The sequence below is a fragment of the Aythya fuligula genome, chromosome 3, assembly GCF_009819795.1.
Source record: "Aythya fuligula isolate bAytFul2 chromosome 3, bAytFul2.pri, whole genome shotgun sequence".
Taxonomy (NCBI): domain Eukaryota; kingdom Metazoa; phylum Chordata; class Aves; order Anseriformes; family Anatidae; genus Aythya; species Aythya fuligula.
The window spans coordinates 11,273,560-11,293,799 of NC_045561.1; the positions used below are offsets into that span (position 1 = coordinate 11,273,560).

At 48.1% G+C, this 20,240-nt stretch overlaps 1 protein-coding gene across 11 annotated transcripts in view; it reads right to left on the minus strand.

Annotated features, from left to right (window-relative positions):
- EHBP1 (EH domain binding protein 1) overlaps nucleotides 1-20,240 on the minus strand; it is a 208,902-nt gene that overhangs the window by 176,367 nt on the left and 12,295 nt on the right. For all 11 annotated transcript variants that reach the window (XM_032183615.1, XM_032183614.1, XM_032183617.1 and 8 more), the window contains exon 3: nucleotides 6,105-6,162. In XM_032183615.1, coding sequence (XP_032039506.1) covers nucleotides 6,105-6,162 — 58 coding nt within the window. The remainder of the gene's footprint in view (nucleotides 1-6,104; nucleotides 6,163-20,240) is intronic.

The window sequence follows — 20,240 nt, forward strand, 5'->3', positions numbered from 1 at the left end:
TGATAAAGTTTTTGCCAATTTCCTAAGATCAGGATGGGAGACGAAAATAAAAATGAAATACAAGGTAAAAAACGCCTCTGCTACTTGTCCCTGTGGCAGGCTAAGATGTAAGAGCCACGTAGGAGCTGGCTCTAGCAGTGCTTCGGGCAGCTCAGCTTGTGAGGCGGTCCCTCCTCTTCGGCATTATCCAGGCACAACACTTTAGACAGGAAGAGGAAAGAAAATTCACAGATTACATTACCGAAAGAGGAGGAACTGACCAGCCCTTCATCCCGTGCCAGCAGAGCACCTTGCTGCCGTTTGCTCTGTGGGGCACGAGGTCAGCCCCATCCTGCTGCCTGCTGTGAAAGGGACGGACCGGGAAAAGCTGCCGGATCCATTCCCACACCAAAGGAAACCTCAACACGCAGCCTGCGAGCAATCTGGTCTCGTTTTGCACCACAGCTCAGCATCACAAAGGGAGGAGGCAAATTAAAGGCCGTGCCACAGCCTGCATCCCAGCAGCATCCTGAAATCGCTGTGCTCAGCCCTCCAGTGAAAGGGGCTGGCTACCAGAACAAGGCTCCTATCCCAATCCTGCCCTCGGGATGCAGTCCAAAAAACCCAGCACGTGCCAAGAAGAAAGTTTAAAGCCCTGCAAACACCAGAGGGCTTTCATGTAACCCATTGCTGTTGGTCTCCATCAGAAGTGGGAGAGGACACGAGCGGACCTTCCCACGCCTTCCTGTGAATATCTTTAATTCATCAGCGTGCACATCTCACCAACTTTACTACATGTCTACGTATTGCTGCTAAAAAGCTACACGACTACTACCTTTGGAAAAGGAACGAAAAACAGTCTGTAGAAAACCACTTTGCTAACACTGGGCGAGCTCCTCAAGCTTCGTTTGACTCATGAACATTCTTGACACATCCCCTAAACACATGATTCATGCTGTCTCTTTCGCCAAACCTTGCCTCCTTCACTGCCCAGCACAGATGATGCTCGGTTAAGCAGCAGCACTTCAACCTCCCCTTCTCTTCAGGCAGTTTCTGGCCTCACCTATACGTAAGGCTGAATGCAGAGTTATTTTACTCATGTTTTTTTTCTGGGACATCCATCTCCTTTAGTCACTGCACCTCCAAGCATCACCAAACATCACCATCTCATTTTAGGGGATCCCTGGAGAACCAGGAGGGTATTACAATTTATGAGCAGAGGAAGACCAGCCAGTTTCCACTAATTTTCATGGTCTGCTTAGATCAGCTGTGGCCTTACTTTGTAGGAACTAAGCATGAAACAACCTGTTTTGTTTTCCAAGGCGTGTTTTTTTCACCTCAAAGATGGCTGCTCAACACCACTGCAAGTCAGTTGCCGTGCCCTAGCAATCCAGGGCATGGAAAACCACCCCCAACCTGGCTGTAACATCCTACCTAGCCTCAGCCAGGAGCTCTGCAGCTGAGGATGCGACAAACCTAAATTCCCCAAGGCAGCACTTTCCTGCACACCAGTGGGGCAGTCTCTTCTGTTCGAGTCCTGCAACTCCTTCCACAAACACCCTCCAACTTCCTTACCAAGCGAGCAGTTTCACTCGCTGCTTGGTCGCTGTTCTCCCTCAGCGCTGGCTGCTTAACGAGGAGGCGATGCTGCAGAAGAACAGTTCAGAGCTGCTTTATTAAAGGCTGCATCACACACCGACCAGGAGAGTGACTCAACCTCGTTTTGACTGCTTGTGTTCGCAACCCTCCCTAACTTCCCTAATTTACTAATGAGCCCCGAAGGCCCAGGGGTGCCATTACTGCCCTGTGCTGGCCTCAGGCACTCAGCAGCACACCCGAGCCACAACGTGCCTTTGTAATGCCAGGCCAAGAAGCTGGGAGTAAGGGTTGGCACTCAGCAATGAAATAGCCAGAAAAGGCAACAGATTGGCAAGGACAGCAACACAGGTGGCCCAACGGGCGCTTTACTGATGGCACGTCCTTGGAAAGCTCTTGCTGACAACAAGGGATCCTTTTTACTCCCTACATATAGGCCCTTTTAGTCCCCACCCCTCTGCTTCTCTCGGCTCTGCTCTTACTGTTCAAGCCCTTTCCCTGTTCCCAGCGTTGTTTCTCCTCCCCTAAACAGCTTTCGAGAAACCTGCAGCAGAGCAGCACTGGAATCGCAGGACAGGCACCTTCTCTCAGCTTTGATACCAAAAGGGTCTTTGAAGAATAATTCTGTCAGGCTCTCAGAAGCAAGTGCAAATTTGATTCTTCACAAGTGCTGAATTCCAGCACGAGCCTGCTGGCGTTCACAGGAACAGCACAAAGCGCCTCCTTGACAGCACGGCAGCATCTTTCCAACCTGAAATGTCTTAGTTCAAAGCCTGGAAATGCAAGAGCATCTCAATGAAATAAAGGTAAACATATTTACAACACATCTTTCCTTGTTCTACACCAGAACGAAGACATTCCTCCCCTGCTCAAAACAAGGGCAAGTCCAAAAACCCAGGGCCTAAGCAGCAGGAGGTAAGAAGCCATGACAGGGAACCGGAGAGGAGTTGAGGCAAGGCACTGCCAGAGGTTCCACCTTGCCTAAACCCTGGATGTTGATGAAGGTGTAGAAGGGCTCTGAAGAGCTGTGGCAAGCCCACTTGTGATTTATTTATTTATTTTTAAATAATTAAGAGACTAGTAGTAGTAGTAGTCTACTTAGAAAGTATGCAGGCCAGAAGGTGCCGACATCAAAATCACAGGGGAAAAAAAAGAAAAAAAGGAGCTTGAAAGAACATCAAGAGCTCAGCCGTTGGCTTAAAGGTATCTTAAGGTTACACTAGTTAGGCAGGCCAGTGCCAGGACACGCACACAGGACTGTTACACGACTGTAAAGCTGGACTACATTTTTGACTACTTTCTCTCTTCCACTTTCCCAGGTGAAGAGAGAGATGGAGCTGCTGGAAAGAGTCCAGCCAAGGCCACTAAGATGAATCAGGGACTAGAGCATCTCTTGGAAGAGGAGAAACTGAACAGTCCCGGCTCAGCCTCCAGAAGAGAAGGCCCAGGGGGACCTTGAAGGGAGAGAGAAAAGCCTGAGCCAGGCTCTCCTCAGCGGTGCCCAGTGCCAGGACAAGAGGCACAGGAGGTTCCCTGACCACCAGACGCACTTCTGCATTGTTTGGGTGATGGGGCACTGGCACGGGTTGCCCAGAGATGTGGAATATTCAACCTTCAAGATCTTCAAAAGCAGCTGGAGGCGGCCCTGCTGGTGGACAAGGAAACCTCCAGAGGTCCCCTCCAACCTCAGGCATCCTGCAAGTCTGGTACTGATCCAGTAGGGACATCCCCCATCATCACTGACTAAAAGAAAAATTCAGAAAAGAAATCACAGCCTCCGCAGAAGTTTTTACAGCAAAATCTCAGCCATCTTCCTCCTCAAAGAGGCTTAAAAACACAGAAAATTATTAATGCAATGTACTCTCTGCTCCCAATGTCTGTCAAAAATAAAGAGGAAATAATCATTTGACTTGCTTCCAAGAAAGCAATTAGATGAAACAAATATGTTGAATAAAGTATTTTACTGGCAGGATGACTAAGAGATCAAGAACATTTATTGATCTGCAGTCTTGGACCCAAAAAGCTCGAATCATATCAACCAACTAAGCTTTAAAATTAACTCTATCCTCGGCCAAGGCCTCCAGGCCACTCAACCTCTTTTAATGCACCTTTGTGGGATATTGCTAGGCATGAATTAAATAATTATTAAAAAGAGAGAGATTCTGAGTCTCAGGTAAATCCGTCAGTTTATCTGAGAGTTGAATCCGCTGCCTGATTAGGAAGAGAAAGGACAGAGGCAGGAAGACAAACACACCTTACATCCAAAAGCTGAGCTGGAGTTGGTAAATCCTCTTGGCTCAGTGAAACGTTGCCACCGGAGCCTTCAGCATCGTGCCCTTAACAGCACGGGCAGAAACCCAACACTTCACAAAGCTCCGCTGGATTTTGTCAGGCCTCCTGCTCCTCAACATCTCCTAGATCTCGACAAGCCAATTGTTTATGGGCAAATATCCTGCTTCTCACTCAGCTCTTCCAGGTTACGGTGGCTGTGTAAATATTGAATTTACCGTTCTACCCTACCTTTTCTCTCCGTTCTGCAGAAATTAAAGGAAACAAACAGAAAAGCCACAAGGGACATTTACATCACAAGTTAGGAGCCAGATATACAACAGGTTGTAATTTCAGTGTAACTTGAGCTATTTGATCCTTCAGTGCAAGAAGGATAGTCAGACTAGCTGTGCTCCACAACAGTTATCTTGGAAAAGGAGCCAGCCTAAGCTCACACCCTTTTGTTTACACAGCAGGTAATACTTTTGGGGTTTCATACCCCAAAGCAGAAGTTTGGATGCAGGCACTCGAACAGGCACTAGGTTGTGAGGTCACCTTCAGGCAGTAGCAGGGCTTTAGAAAAGACACCTCAGAATAGTTTAGATCTCGGGTTAAAAGACAAAATACAGCAAATGCACATGACAATCAGAAAAAGAAGTCAGGAAAGAGAGGAGTACCAGTTTAAAAATAGATAATGGTCTTCTGAGGAAAAATTGTAGGAAATGTGTATCACCTTTTCTAAACATTTAGGTTCTTCAGTGCATAGAAGTGTCAGGGTATCTCCTGCAGCGTGGGAGCCCTCTCTCCCAGAGCTCTTGGGAAAATTACTGAGTTACACACACCAGCTTACACCGTGTCTGTTTAACTGAAACCTTAAAGAATTGTTCCCAAGCTTCCTCTTCTGAAGATCACATGCCACAGGCCTCACCAGGGTAAAAGGCAACTGCTGTAGGGCAGGGGAATGAGCACGTGTTGCTGAGCTATATGGAAAAATTGCTGCTCAAGGGGATGGAGGAAACAAGAGCACCCTCACAAACCCACCCAGGGGCTAGGACACTTCCTTCCTCCAGCTCTTTCCAGCTTCCCCACGGCTCACCTGGCAACTTCTGGACAGAAGGGGCCAGCCCTACACCAGAGGACACGAGCTGACAGAAGAAATCCTCCAACATGAACAGCACTCACAAAGCTTTGCTGGCCTGCTGTGCATGGGAAACATCCTACCCCCCTCCCCAGGCACCAGGACAACTGACTGCCACCACTACCAGCAGACTGTACACTAATTAGGCAGTAATTTAATGCCACACAAGACACGGCCATATTAGACACCGCAGATGTTTAGAAATCTCTGCCATTTGTTCCAATTTCAGTGCAGATGTAGGACGTGTGTTTTTTAGCTTCGTTTTCTATGGAAACAGAACCACACGAGCAGACCGTCCGTCTCGCCGTCCCCTTCTCAGACCCAAAGGAGGCTCCAGACAGGATAACTGCATCTCGCTCCCACAGCGGTCAAAGCCAGCAGGCTAGACAAAAACTGAGCGCCTCTTAACAGGGACAGCAGTCCTGTAAGGCTCGCAGATTCATTGCTGCGGGAAGAAAAGTACAGGGAAGCTCAAAGGAAAGAGAGCTACTCTGCTTGTAGACTGTTGCACAGAATAAACCCAACTCCATGCAAAAGCAGCTTTATGAAGGCCCAAATATTGGGCAGACTTCACTTGAACATGCCTTCCTTCAGGCTACCCGGTCATTAGCTACAAGACACAAACTCGCAGGCTTCCTCATGGTGTTTGGAGGAATAAAACATTAACATTTAATTCTAAGGTATACAGCAGGGCTGGAGGAGCCTGCTTGTATTCTTTTCAGTTTGTAGTGTTCTCTAGTTGTAAAATAGTCTCTTATTCACACTTGGTCTATTGCATGGGTGGCAGATTCTTTACTACATATATTGCCTTCAAGACACTTCTAGTAGGGAAGCATTCTCCTTTCTAATTTTGCCTAGGAATTAGCAACTGATATTGAACTGATGACACACTTGCACTAAACAGATAACCAAAGCAGAAATCAGACTTAAGTGTTTCCATAAATTAGCGTTGACATCAACAGCAGCTTATTTTCAGCTTTACAGCTAAACTCAGTTAAAAGGAAAAGAGAAAATTAAAATATTTCTCATCTCTCCTGCTGCAAGCCACACTCAAGAGACTGGTCCTTCCAAGAGCTGAGACTGCTTGTCACCAGAGCTGGGACTTAATGAGCAATTAACTAACCTTAGAGGATTTTCTTCGGCTTCTTCTTGTCCAAACCACCACGAGTTTATCTGGCTGCCTGTTGAAAAAAGGAAGAAACAGATTCATTTACAACAAAATCAATATGAAAACAGTTTATATTAAAACTCTTGCTAGACAGACATAATGACATCATTAGAGGATACGTTCTCTCTTAAAAATAGCTTATCTAAAAGTACTCTTGGAAGCAGTCATTTAGCAGGAAAAATAAGGCTGTATTTATAGAAAAAGGCTGTCCTTCATTCAGCACACTAATATCCTCCTTCTCCTCTCCTTGCCTGCAGGCATCTCCCCGCAGGGCAGCGAACAGGATTCAGCCCACACTTCACTTCTGCAAATCCAGCCTCTTTAAAGACACCTTTGAAACAATCCAGCACCAAAATAAACATCAATGCAAACTCCAGCTTGAATTTCTAAGCAGGCAGATTGAAAAGACTCTGCTAAGGAGCAACGCAAACAGATGATTGCACTTTTTCACACCCAGAGGACTACTTTCCCTACTTAAATACCTCAAAAAAATCAAGAGAATGAAGTACTGCATCACTCCAACATCTCCCTGGATGACTGCAGACAGATAAATCAGAGCTTCCTCGACTCCTACTCCAAAGGCGAAGCGTGCTGAAATGTAACGTGGCTTTCCAAGCAGTTGTTTATCTGGCATTTGTAAGGAATGGAGTATGGAAACTCAATACAGCATAAATTCTTTTCTCTTCAAACTTCTGAAGATTTCTGTCTCGGTGAATACAGCCCTATCAGTTCTAGGGTTGTTCTGGGTAATTTTTGACAAGGACTTAAGGTTTTTTTGACCCATGATCCACTTCCCATCCTGTGACCACGCTTCTGGTCCCACTTCCAGACCCACGACCCCTGTTCCGGAGCCTCCCGACCCCCCGTTCCGCGTTGTTTCCTGGCGGATGACACAACTTCCATCAGCCAGCCCAGTGCTGCCAAGGGCTGCGAGCAGAGCTCACATCTCCGCTGAAACGTGCCAAAGCTGCGACAAAATCACTACTGTCATTTTTGAGATGCAGCTGTAAAAATCCCTGCCTTTCCACAGCCAAGAGCAAAGTCTGTTACCTGCTAGAAAATTATGGTGTGGGGGGGAGAACGTAGGGTGCAGAGAAGTGAAAATATTACATGCTCGAAGCATTCGTGGGAAGATGCATCCCAATAAAATCCACGCAAGCACTCGGAATCACAGGGAGATCACAGCTACTTCATAGCCAGCTCTTTTATGCTGAAAAGCCAATGGGTTTACCAGGCTGAGAGCTCGTCCAGGCGCTGCTGAAGTGCTGGTGACCACAGGCAGGCTGCAATAAAACTAAGAGATCACCTACTATTTACATCAAAATCCCCTCCAAACTGCAGGTATCCTGAGGAAGAGCCCCAGGTAAAGGAGAGTTGCTGTGCAGGGCGTAAGGACAGTGGCTTCTGTTGGCTGTTCTGTATTTGCACCTTACTCCGTTAACATTTCTCTTCATTTCCAGCTTGGGAGAAAAGGAAAGAACCTGCTCCATTTAAAATTGTCAGCTCACTCTTAGGGCTTGTTCAGGAAGCCTGAAGTGTTTGTTGGCTCTGCTTGGGGCTTCCCTTATAAAGCCCTGCTCGGTAAATGAGGACAACCTGTTACACTTGGGCAGGTTCTCACTACCTCATACCCTCTGTCAGCTCTGGGGGAGCTGTGCCTGTGCCACCAGAAAAAGCAATGTCCCCAAGTGACCTCCCTGAAGCAAGGCAACCCAAACCTCCAGCCCACGACAAACAACTTTTCCTGGACTTGTTTCACTTCACACTTGAAAGCTGACTTGTGTCCATTTCAGAAATCTGCTTGTGAAGCAGATTGAGTTTAACCTCAACTCACTCCATCCTGAGCTTGCCTCTGAGCACAGACCAATGCCAAAAGCAAGAGGAGGGATGGAAAACAGCAAGTTCCATTTCTGCAGTGCCAGTGGCTGCTGCAATGATTCCCTTTCCAAGCATGAGACCACGTCCCAGGCATCCCACAGCAACAACTTGGGCAGGAAGAGGCAGGACAGCACTGGCCAGGGCCCAGAGGAAGAGCACTTTGGGCCAAAAAACCAAAGGTGAAGGCCTGGTGACAGCAGAGGCTCTGCCATCCCCTCCAGGAACCTTTTTCATCTCGCCCTGTGCACCGCGGCATCACAAGGGATTTTTCTGCTGACGGCCCCGGATCCCCTCCCATGCTGGACGTGCTGCAGAAGTGAAGGGCACAGGCAGCCCTTGGCGTGCTACCAGCAGGAGGGCTACCTGAGAGAAGTGGAGAAGTGAAAGAATCTGCGGATGCACCACTGTTATTCTGAAAAATTTAAATAGCAAAGCATTTGTTGAGCACAGACAAGCCCCAGTGCAGGAAGCCTACAGCATCTGGACATAAAACAATCAGCCGTGGGCAGCAGAAGGTGGGCAGTCCTCTCCTGTGATACCTGCACACGTGTCCCAGGCTGCCAACCAGCCTTGCATTGCATTTTAATTCTTTCATTTCTCTTCAAAGCACGGCATCGCTCTGCTTTCCACAGCCTGCCGGGGCCAGCTGGTGCTTCCGTGCAGCTCCCGAGTGGGAGCGGTGTCACGTACACACAGTTGCCACCAAGACTGGATTTGCTTCCCCATCTTCAAGAATCCCCTCTGCCAGGAACACACACAAAAAAAAAAAAAAAAAAGAAACCACTAACGTGAAAAAAACAACGAGACGCAGCTCAGATGGAGAAGGAGCCCTGCTGATAGGGGAGCAGCAGCAGCACCCGCTCGCTCCCCGAGGCGCTCTCTGCAGTCGCTTTATTTTGTTAAGCACTGAGCACACAGATCTCCTTCAGCTGCGAGGGTTTGAGAAAGCCAGAGGCAGAGGAGCTTTGCCAAAATAAAACGAGAGAGGTAAGCACAAGATGGAGAGCGAAAATTTGGCCAAACACAACGGGGAGAGGAGGGAGGAGAAGATCCCACGGGCTGAGCTTCCCTGCTCGGTGCGCCATGCGCTCAACTGAACCACAACACCAACAGCAGTTTTCCTAAGGCTTTTTCTTCAAGAAAGTCACAAATGCAGCCATTTAAAAATACCTCATTGGATGGTTTTACAAGAGAGGCCACAGAAAACCACCTCTTCTGCAACCTGCTTGCTGCTCCTCCGTGCCAATGCACTTCTAGAAGGGAAAGCCCAGCTCACATTTTAGGATGGAGGTGAGGAGCGTGCCACAATGCTAGGAAGTACCCAAGCCACGTAATTCAGTGCACTCATTCCAAACATTTCAATAATATTTCGTTCTTCAGCCTTCTCCCCTCCTGCACATCACAAACCTGGGCTGCTCGTTAATCCACAGCACAAGGAAATCAGGTCATTTCTGAAGGGTTGGGCTGAAGATGGGATTCGGTTGTGTTTTTTTTCAAGAAGTGTGCTTTGCAATCTCAGAAATTGTTCCAAATACAGCATGTGCTGCGTTGCAAGCTGAACAAACACCAGCGGGCAGCTATAAAGAATCAAATTAATTTCCTGTGCTGCACAAGAACATTTCGCATCCCTCCAAGCCACCAGCTTGCTCGGCTCCAGCTGGGTCGGGGTGCTCGAGGTAAGGAAATACCCGCTGCTCCCCCTGCAAAGACAGGGCTGGGGCTAGAAGGGAAGTTTTGTCAAACCGCTGCATCTCCAGGTTAAATAATTCCTTCAATCCGTACAATTCAACCAACCTTTCGGGGGGATCTGGCTTCACTGGGGGCAGCCCCTGGGAGCTGAAGGAAGGTGCCTGGAGAGGAGCATCTACTCGTGTGTGTGTGGTTTGCAAGAGGAAACCAACTCCTGAGAAAAGGGAAGTTTATGGTAACGCTCATTGTATTATTTACAAGCGATAAGTGAAAGTTGCTCAGCAAAACAATGGGGAAGACAGGGATTTCAGAGCCTGCGGTTCAGGAAAGCTTTGTCATCGCCCCGCAAAGTTGATAATAGGAGAATAAAAACACAGATTAACAAGACATCTATCATTGAAAAGCACGCCTGCTTTTCCTGTCAGACAGAAGTTATGGTTCTGGTACTTTCAGTTCTCCTATTAAAACAACTGAGTTAGGGAAAAAAAAGAAGAAATACTGGAACCAGAGCTCCTCACATCCACAATTATTTAATAAAGCAGTAAAAACACTCCACAGACTGGAAAGAACTGCATCATCTGCTCATCACCTTACATGCCACAAAATTCACTGATTGAAAGGGAGGTTGTGCAAGAGGCGAGGTCTTCTGGGGTTTGGTTTGCTGATTCCAGGAAATATTTGGCATGGTATTTTGATTACAGAACTCTCCAAATATCATTTGGGAGAGAAGGACATAAAAGGTATCGGTCTCCTGCTAGCTCTTGTTTTGTAAATCTCTGAGCAGAAACAGATAACATGAGCCAGGAAAGATACACCCTGCTCCACCAAACCCACCGGCTGGAAGCAGAAACCCACACAAGACTTCACGTTTAGCAGCTGTTGCTGGAAAGCATCACAAATGCCCCGAACTTGAATTAAGGCCACTGAAGCCAACAACAAGACCAAATACGAACAGCCCCTTGGTTGAAGGGCAGCAGACATGCAAGGATTTGTTCATAACAAGGGCTGGTTACATTTAACTACGTCCATCCTTATGTGCCTGTGATGCAGGAGGTACCTTTTGGGGATGTACACGGACAGACACGCAGGCTGCATACTTGTTTTGGCATCTACTTGCCTGTGTTGAGCTGAGCTTTTTGGGGGGAGCTACTTTTCTCTTACCGTGTTTGATTAGAACTGCATTAATTACGACAGACTGCGAGATTACTCCTGTGAAGCGAGCATAAAGGAGTATAATTAACAAGAGGAGCAGCAGCGTTGGCACAATAGCACGCAGATGCACCTATTGAAGGATAAAAATAATTACTTGAGGACTGAAGTCAAAGTACTACCGATAAGACTTTTTTTTTTTTTTTTTTTTTTAAACCTTTCATCCCCTCTGCATTGTGCACACCAGCACAACATGAGAAATGATCATTAGGAAGCAAGCCTCCCTCCTCAGCAGCCCAGAGCTTTCTACCTGACTGCTGGAATGCCATCAGGGCTCTTCAGCAGCCTCTTAAAAATACACGCCATCGGTTCTGCACCACCAGTAATTCAGGATGAATGCTATTTTCTCCTCATTTTACAAATTTTACCAGTAATTACTTTGAAAAGCTGTCTTTGCAGAGTAGTCTGCTGCATTGGGTCTTGGGCTGCGTGTTACCATTAGCCAAGGAACTAACCAAGCAACCGCCTCCTCGCGCTGAGCTTCTTCCTTCAGCATTTCCTCTTGGTGGCTATCAATGAAATTCCACAGCTGCTACAACACCAGCACGGCCAGGTGAGTCACCAGTGGGGCTTTAAAGAGACCTTGAGGTGATGTCACACGTTGCTGCCTTTGCCAAATTAGCCCTCTTGCTGAGCGAAGGCACAGCACAGCGCTGACTGCACGCCAGGAACAGTGAGAAGAAAACGCCGCGCAGGTAAAGCCCACTGAAGGTACTTTCAAGGTGAAGCTCTGCCTCTCAGGCCTGAGTTTGGGGTTTTCTCTGCCACTCCCCCTTCCCTTCCATCAGGGATGCTGCCAGCCACTATTCAAACCACCCCGCATCACTCAGCCTGACCAAACGAGATGCCAAGTTGAGCCAGGATGGGTGACGTGGCCACTCGTGCACCCCTGGGTGTTACCACGTCAGGCTGTACCTGCACCGCAGTGGCCACCTCCCAGCCTTGTTTCTCTCTGACTAGGCACCAAGCCTCTAGTAGACATCAAAGCTTGCTCTTCCCTCGCTGCCACCATCTGAAAATCTTCAGGAAGCTGGGAAATTTCAAAAAAGCAATCATGAGAATGGGAAACATGAGAATGAGACAAAGAAAACTTCTTTGTCTCAAGATTACATTTTGCTTGTCCTAAGGAGCTCTAGTTTGGCTTTGCTTGGTTTGAAAACCTAAAAGGGACGAAGCGAGACACTGTGATTATTTCACGAGTGCTGTCAGACCCACTGAGCCTGCACAGCATCTGTTTGTGAGGCTGGGCATGGAATGTGTAGTATGTGCCGCTGATGGCTTGGTTTTCTTAAACCAAATACAAATGAAGTTTGCAGAATGAGCGGGATTAAACAAAGCCTCGGTTCATCCATTATTCAGAGCAAGAGACAAGGGCAGATTCAGCTTCATTTTTCAAGGAGTTATCGCAGCGAAGAGTCTTGAGCAAAACAAACTCCAGAGGATTTGGTAGCAAAACCTGCCCTTAAAGCTTTTTTCAGCGGAATTTCATACTGCAGAAGACAAAACTGACCCTAGCACCTCGACCAGCCCCTGGATTTTGTCACATGCATCTGCCCTCCACATAAAGCACTCTGTGTGTGATCCAATTCAGCCTCACTCATCCCAAGGCAGAGCTTAGGATACTCCACCAGCAGGACCCAGTGGATCTCTACAATCGCAGACACTTGCACCAGGCAGACATTTAGGCCAGCACTGCTTGGTCTGCACGTTCACACCGCCCATCCTACCACACCAGAGCCTAGGAACGCTTCCCACTGCTCTGCACCAAACAAAAACAGAAAGCAAGAGCTGTTTGAGCCCACCTGTAAAACCAGCCTCCCCAGGCAGGCCAAGCTGGAGCACTTCAGCACCACAACGCCCAGGCCAAGCTGTCAGAGCAGCCAGCTGTGGCTCAGGCTATCAGGGACACTCAGGCACACCTTCAGTCCCTGAAACAGCCCGGTGTTTTACAGTGGAAAGCTCCCAGGAGGCTACCAGGGATCAGATCTCTCTCAGAGCCCTGATTTTCCTCTTTTATGTTCCTTTTCAGAATACGCAGCCCTCTCCGTCGCAATGAGGGATCAGCAGTTTTTGAAAAGCTTTCAGTCTGCAGCGGGTGCGTTGCCCGACGAGTCCTCCTGCTCCTGACCTGCCGTGAACTCCCCGCTCTGCTCCTCTTCCCGCAGAGCTGGGGCCAGCAGCTGCCAAGTGAACAAACACACACTTGTTACAAGTCAAACTCATTTTCACCTCGCCCGTAACAGCAGGCTCAGAAGCTGGTTTGACAGGGCAAAGCGCTCGCTCATCTGTCTGCAACGAAACCCCAGCGCCACGTGCAGACTTGGTGCAGCCTCGCCACCCCACACCTCACCCCTCAGCAGCATCCCTGCTCGTGGTGTAAAATAATAAAACAGTGATCAGTAACAGCAACCAAGGCAACACAGTTTCAGAGAATTTTTACAAATAAACCAGGAATTTGGAACCCAAATTCCAGCTTTGCTCCTCATTCACCACACTGCCTTCGGGAGTTTTTCAGACAGGCACCAAGTGGTGGTGTCTAACCTACTACATTTTAGCCATTCTGATTTTGAAACATCACAGACACAAAATGCTAGCTGTGTTTATCATAAAAGGTACAAAAAGCACAACCACAATGAAACAGTTTAATGCACGCTGCCTGAAATGTAGCTTCAGCCCAACGAAAGCAAATGCCCAGGTTAAACACCACACTTCTGAACTAAAAACACGCACGAGGCTTCTTGGTACGGCACTGACCATTTTAATCAGGCCCCATTACAAAACAGATCCTGTTCCATTTTTCCTTATTTATTTTTTGGAAGTAGTATTCAAACAGAAAGCTCGTCTGTCTTTCAATCTGGAAACAGAAGAGGGAAAAAAACGTATTTCTGCAACTGCTGCAGAGCAAAAGGAAGGTGAGGACATGTCACCAAAACCACAGTGTGAGGAAACCGATCTGTAACACACGCAGTAGGATTTTCTACCTCTAATTTGTGTAAAACAGTTTTGAGAGAGATTCTTCACAGCCTACTAGGCACAATTAAAGCAAGGAAGGACTGCAGGGTACGATGCGCCGCTCCAACACACTGGGATCCTGACAGAGGTGTCTGAAGCCTCCATCCTCCTCCTCTCCTTTAGGGTGGACTCACCCTGAAGATTATAGTTCTGCATGTGCAGGAGCAGGTGCATCTTTTGAAGCTCCCTTCTAACCCCACCCCACCAGGGTTTTCTTGTTTGCTTTGCTTTTTAAGGCTATGTTTTGGCTACAGAAAGCACGCTGGAGCTGCAGAGTGACTGTGAACACCCTACAAGTTTCTGCAAAGAGAACAAGTGAGGAACGGCACCAGCTGGGGCTTTGTCTAGAAGAAAGAGCTCACATCACCTGTGTCAGGTTCAAGAGCAAACTCTTGATGCCCACTCCAAAGAAAGCTGTGTCCTAGCGCTGGGTAGCGCAGCACCGGCACGGAGCAGGCCAAGAGGCAGACCTGTGGTGTGCAGGGTGATGAATTCTCTGCGATACAAACTCACCCTTAGCTTCCTGAGCCATGACTTGACCGAGTCCTGCACTAATCCTTAATTTATTTGGAGACGTGCGCCCTCCTGGTCCATGCACATTAAGTTCTCCAATTAGAGGTTTCTCTTCTGTCATCAGCCCGCTTTTGCAAATTAATATCACAAAGAAAAAAAGGCAGGGAATGAAAACGCAGCATGCTGCTAGCTGCTTTCCTTATCTCTGCCTGGGGGATCAGGTTTTGCAAATATTGTCAGTTCTCAACCACAGCCGTAACAGATACAGTGATGAGAGGCAGGAACCTGCTTCCAGGGAAGCTCCTGGCAAGCTCCTCCCGCAGCACTGATGCTGGCATCACCTTGATGAAGTGATCCTACGACTACGAGCCAGCTGCTTTCAGCAAAGCACCTGGATTTGGGGAAGAACTCCTCTTCTCTTTTCTTCCTCAGTAGCTGGGGCATCAGCGGAGGCAAATCCATCATCCTGCCGTGCCCAGAGATGAAAAACCAGAGGATAACAGCACTGCAGCAGTTCAGCTGAAGACTTCAGAATCAGCCACAGCTTCGAAACATCGCGGAGAAGCACGGAACCTTGCGTTTACACCCAGGTCCCAAACCAAGCCACACGCCTGTGCGCAACGCACAACTGAAAGCCCCAAAAGCCTCCACAAACCTCGTGTGCTTCGTGCTTCATGACACTGTCAACAGGCCAAAAAGAGAATAAGCAAACGTGATAGTTTACAGCAGTAAATTACACACGGATAGCAATCAGAATTAAAGCCGTGATTCTGCTGCATGTCAGAAAAAGCATCGATTGCCAGAGTTACAAAATGTTCACGTATGGTTTCAAAGGTTGTAGGCCATTAGAAACTGCCACCACGTTGCCCACAAGTCACCCCATGTCATGCTGGTGGCCTCTGAGACCTGCTCTGAGATGGAAGCACGGCCAGAAGGGAAGAACTGAGTTGGTTAAGTGTTTACAGCTAAGTAACTCTTGCAAAGAGTGCAAATTCGGAACAACTCCTCCTCTTCCTGCTCAATCTGTTTAATTAAGTTGTCGCATGGCTTCCAAGCTGCCTCCTGGAACACAAGTTAACACTTCTCATTACACAAGTCAGCCTCAAAAGCAACACCGCTTCTATATTTACACCACCAGTTTCTTCATCTACAATTGTACATCCACCGAAGTCTACGAATTGAGATCATTTTTAGGAACTTAAATGGACCAAGCCTTTTAATTAATGCCCTCGCAGTCCCACCCCTGGCTCACATCCAGCAGCAGGGACTGGCGATGAAAAATAGCGCCTTAACCCATCGATACTCGAGAGACTGAGCAAGTCCTGCCAACGCTACAGCTGGATATGGTAAACAAAGCTAAAAGGGAAAAAAAAAAAAAAAAAAAAAACACAACCCTAACTCAAAGATCTATTTTGGGAAAACAAACAAAACAAGAAAAAAAACACCACTGCCACAAATCTTACAGCTTTGACAAAGTGAATTGTATTTCGAAAACACCAAAATTCCTCATTTGTGGATACAATTGCTGAAACCTATGCTATTTCAAGGTCAAAACCGAACAAAACCCAAATATACCAACAACTAAGGATCTTAAAGAGATTTTTCCAAATCGCTGCTGTTCGTAAGATGCCCAAGAGCAACCTGAAAAAGACCGTAACTAATTCTTTCAGGATCAGCTAAGCTGGAAATGAGCAGCACATTTACTATGAATGTTTCAGAGCATGGCTTTTGATTTATAGAGGAAAGGAAAACAAAAAGCAAGCTGAACCTGCAGCACAGCTGAACCCATGCTGATGTGGAACGGGAACACACACAAATACATCACGTCTTTCAGCCTGCCTTTTTTTTTTTTTTTTTAATTAATCTTCATATATTGTATTTCTTCTGTTACAACCTGATGTAGCTTTTGCTGAAGTCAGGAGCTCCCCCAAGCCCTCCAAAGGGCAGGGCAGCCCTGCAGCCAAGCCGTCCTCGCGAAGCAGCCAGGAGCACGGCCCTTCACACTTGGTTTTGCAGCACGGTGACCCATGCAGCCTCTTGCTTGGAAGGCAGACAGCTGGCAACTGCTATTCAATCGCAGGACGTTCCTCAAGGCACCAGGAGTCCTTTGCATCTTCAGTGTTTCTGGATATAAGCTGCTGAAAACAAGCACAGCCCTTTCCTTGCCTGCGTTCCTGATGATACCTGATGAAGAGGTAGAGACACCGCCAGCATCAGCTGTTCCCAAGTCCCTTTGTCACCCATCACACACACTCTTCCCCACCCCGTGCCATCCTGGTGGGCACTACAGGTACCAACGACACCCCAAATCCATGCCCTCCTCACCCTGCAGCACGAGGCCTGGTTCTGTTTCAGCCTGATGGCTGCTTTAGTCTGCTGGTGGATCTTGTAAAGTAACATCTGCAGCCACAGAAGAGACTCCTGGATGCCGTCCAGCTTTTTTATTAAGTGGATTTGATGTCTTGCAGGCTGGATTCCAGTCTTGTACCATTAAATGAGGCAAACGGATAAGGAGACAGAGCCCCTCTATCCCACAGAGCACACAGCTTAAGAGATTAAATAATTTTGTCTCACCCGAGATTTCAATTTTATTCTAATTTAAAAATTTTTTTTTATCTGTAAACACAACTGTGTCTGGTGTGAAGAGCGGTTCTCCTTGGAAGCAGAAACGTGAACAGAAAGGGAAGCTGGGTTGGTTCCTGAAGCAAAGCACACGTCTCATCTCACGGAGCGCTGCGGGGCGTCCCTTCCAAGCGAAGGGCAAGGTCCCCAGCCCTGCTGCGGCACCCGCTTGTGCCCAGCAAGGAACATCACCCTGCCTCCCCCCAGATCACACACTGCGAGATCTGGCACTGCAGGTGGATAAACAGAAAGAAAAAAGTGATACTTTCAAGCTTTTAGAAGGGTAACACGGTAATGAACTGAAGCTAAGTTAAATTATTAAATCTCAAAGCAGAGTTAGGATACACACCCCTAATTAGAGCAAAGAAACCTAACGAATAAAGGCCCGCTCTACAAACTAACCATCAAGGGAACAGGACCCAATCTCAGCAGCACGCAGAGCTCTGGGTGGGAAAGGCAGCTATGTGCAGAGTCATCAACACCGACACGGCCAAGTGTGGGCACGCAAAGTCCCAGGGTCCTGCAAAAAATGAGATTTTCCACATATTTCAGCGTACTCGACACAAAACGCACTTTTCATCTTCAAAACAAGTGAGGCTTAACAGCCGAAGCCTGCGAGGTTTTAACACAGCAGGATCTGGAGCGCTCAGATCCTCGCTGTGCCAGCACTGGGCGCGTGGGGCGAGTCCCCACCGTGTCACACGAGAGCTTGGAAGGCCAGGCAGGCCAGCGGAGCAGCACTCGGGGAAAGCAAAATCACCGTACCCATGGCAAGGAGCCCCTCTCCTGAATGACAGCACCCACACGAGAGCACAACAAGGCTTTATTTATGCACTTGTGCTCTAAGCCAGCTCTCCTTAGCTCACCCGGTGTGTGAGCACAGACAAGACCTTGCTCAAAACACTTATCTCAGCTTGATCTGTTCGTTTAACCTCCTCCCTTGGGCTCTGACAGATGAGCGCTGGCATCGCTAGCTCTTGAGCTTCAACCCCCTGCTACCGCGCAGTAAGGATGCCTTCGCCGTGGGCTTTCTTCTCACTGTGCTGTCCAGCAGAGGGTCTGCAGCTCCTGGGACACAACCTAGTGGACTCGAGGCTTTAATTCCTGTTAAAACTGTAGCAGGAGAAGGTCAGGACTCCCTCTGCCAAGCGCAGGGCTGCCCACGCTACTCACTCAACAGCTCCTAGAAGCGTTTTGCCCCCTGACACCCAGCCTCCGAGCCACGAGGCCTTTCTGTAAACACGTGCAGCAAACTCAGAGCACCCAAGTGATGCACACAGCCTCTCCCCGGGACCACGAGGAGACCCACACCAAGACAAGCAGGGCCACGTGAGACCCTGAGGGGCTCAGAGGCTCTGTCACCCTGCAGGTGAAGCCTGTCCCTGAGTGGCAGCAGGGCAGAGGTGGCAGGGAACAGCTGGGACATCGACGTGCTCTCATGTCTCACTTGGGTTGAGCATCCCTGGGATCTAAAGATGCAGCATTAGTTTTCGGGACTGATTTTGCGGATGGAACACGAAAGAGGAACCTGAAAAGCACCTGAAATGCAAGCGGGAAATAAATCACAGGAGAAATGCTGCTGCAATGGAGGGGGGGAAGAAAAAAGGTGGATCCGTGATTCTAATCCAGCCCGCGGATGTCTGTTTTGAAGTCCACGAGCTTAGCAGCACATCCCAACAGCTCTGATTGTATCAGAGCAGCGATAAGCCTCTGTCCTGCCGGGGCTCTAACGGAGCTCCATCCTACCCGCTTTAGTCCCAGAAGCCTCCGCAGAGCTTAGCAGGGTCTTGGCCTTCATTTAGCGCTCTGCTTTCTACTTAAACGCCTCTATTTTAAAGCACTTGAGGTTGAACTGTCAGTCAGCCTGCCACGACTGCTTGCAAGGGGCTCTGACACACAGCACAGGTCCCCTGAACTTCCCGCACCGAAGCCTCTCAAGGGCAAGGACACGCTTCAGGCATCCATCACTTCCTTCCCCTCCCCCTGGCACCCACCCATGACACACACACTTCTCATAATGCCAAATCACTCACAGAAAAATAAGCAGAAAGCAAACAAGAGCCCCCTCCCCACGGCCAAAAGCTTGCTGCAGGAATTGCGCCCCAAATTCTCCGCGCTCGCTAGTGGTTTTTGCCCAGCAAAGCGCCTCTCCCCTTGCTCCTTCCAGTGCCACTGAAGGGAGAGCTGCTGCCTTCTGGCCTTTAAAGCAGACATAAATCCTCCTTATGAGTAATTGTGGACGTAAAGCTGTAGGAAAGCTGACGGAAGATGATTTGTGCACCCAAATTAGGGCGTGATAGAAAAGATGGCTTGTCTACGGTTAGCAGGGAAGCTGAAAGAAAGCCTAGCGTGGAGCCGTGATTTTCTGACTCGTGTTGTTCAGATCGCTGTTTCGAACAAAACAAGAAGCAAAAAAGATTTCGTTCCCAGCCCCTGCAGAAATCAAACCCTCCTACGTAGAAAAACCAGCAGAGAGTTCACCAAGTCTGCTCCGAACAAAGGAGGGTGCTGAACTGACCCAGCCCGAATTATTTCTGTGAGAAGCAAGAAGAATTTTTACCACTACATTTAGTAACCAAAAACCTAGATAGCCTTACAAGCTCTACTACTTCCAACAAGACTACTGCACAGCTCCTGCCTGCGTGTGAATAGTGAGCAACTTCTCTGCTGTGATGGGAAACTTCCCCTGGGACAGAAAAAGATTGAACTTCCCCAGCCACACACGTACAGAACCAGCTTCCCAGGCTCAACCGAAGAGATAAATCATGCTTTGATACAATAATTAGCTCAAAAAATACTATCAAGTGTTACAATCCTCCTGGAACTGTGCATAAATGCATTAAATCCTAAGAGCACGTAAGTCCTTCTGTGTATGCTGCATTCTCCCCTTTTCACACCAACCACCTGCACACTGGCACGTGCCACCTATGTGGCCAACAACCTGCACAGAGACCCCGTGAGGAAAACCCAGCACGGGGACAGCAGGAGGAGCCTCGATTTGAAGAGCCTGAGACGTGAATTTGAACCAGGTGGAATGACACTGAGGGGCACACACGATGCAGTTTTCTTTGCGAAGTTATAAATACTCCTATGAATAGAAAATGCAGTATGAGAGCTCCTTTCAAATGCATTCGGAGGTTTTGGGGTTTTGCTTATTGCTTTGATTTT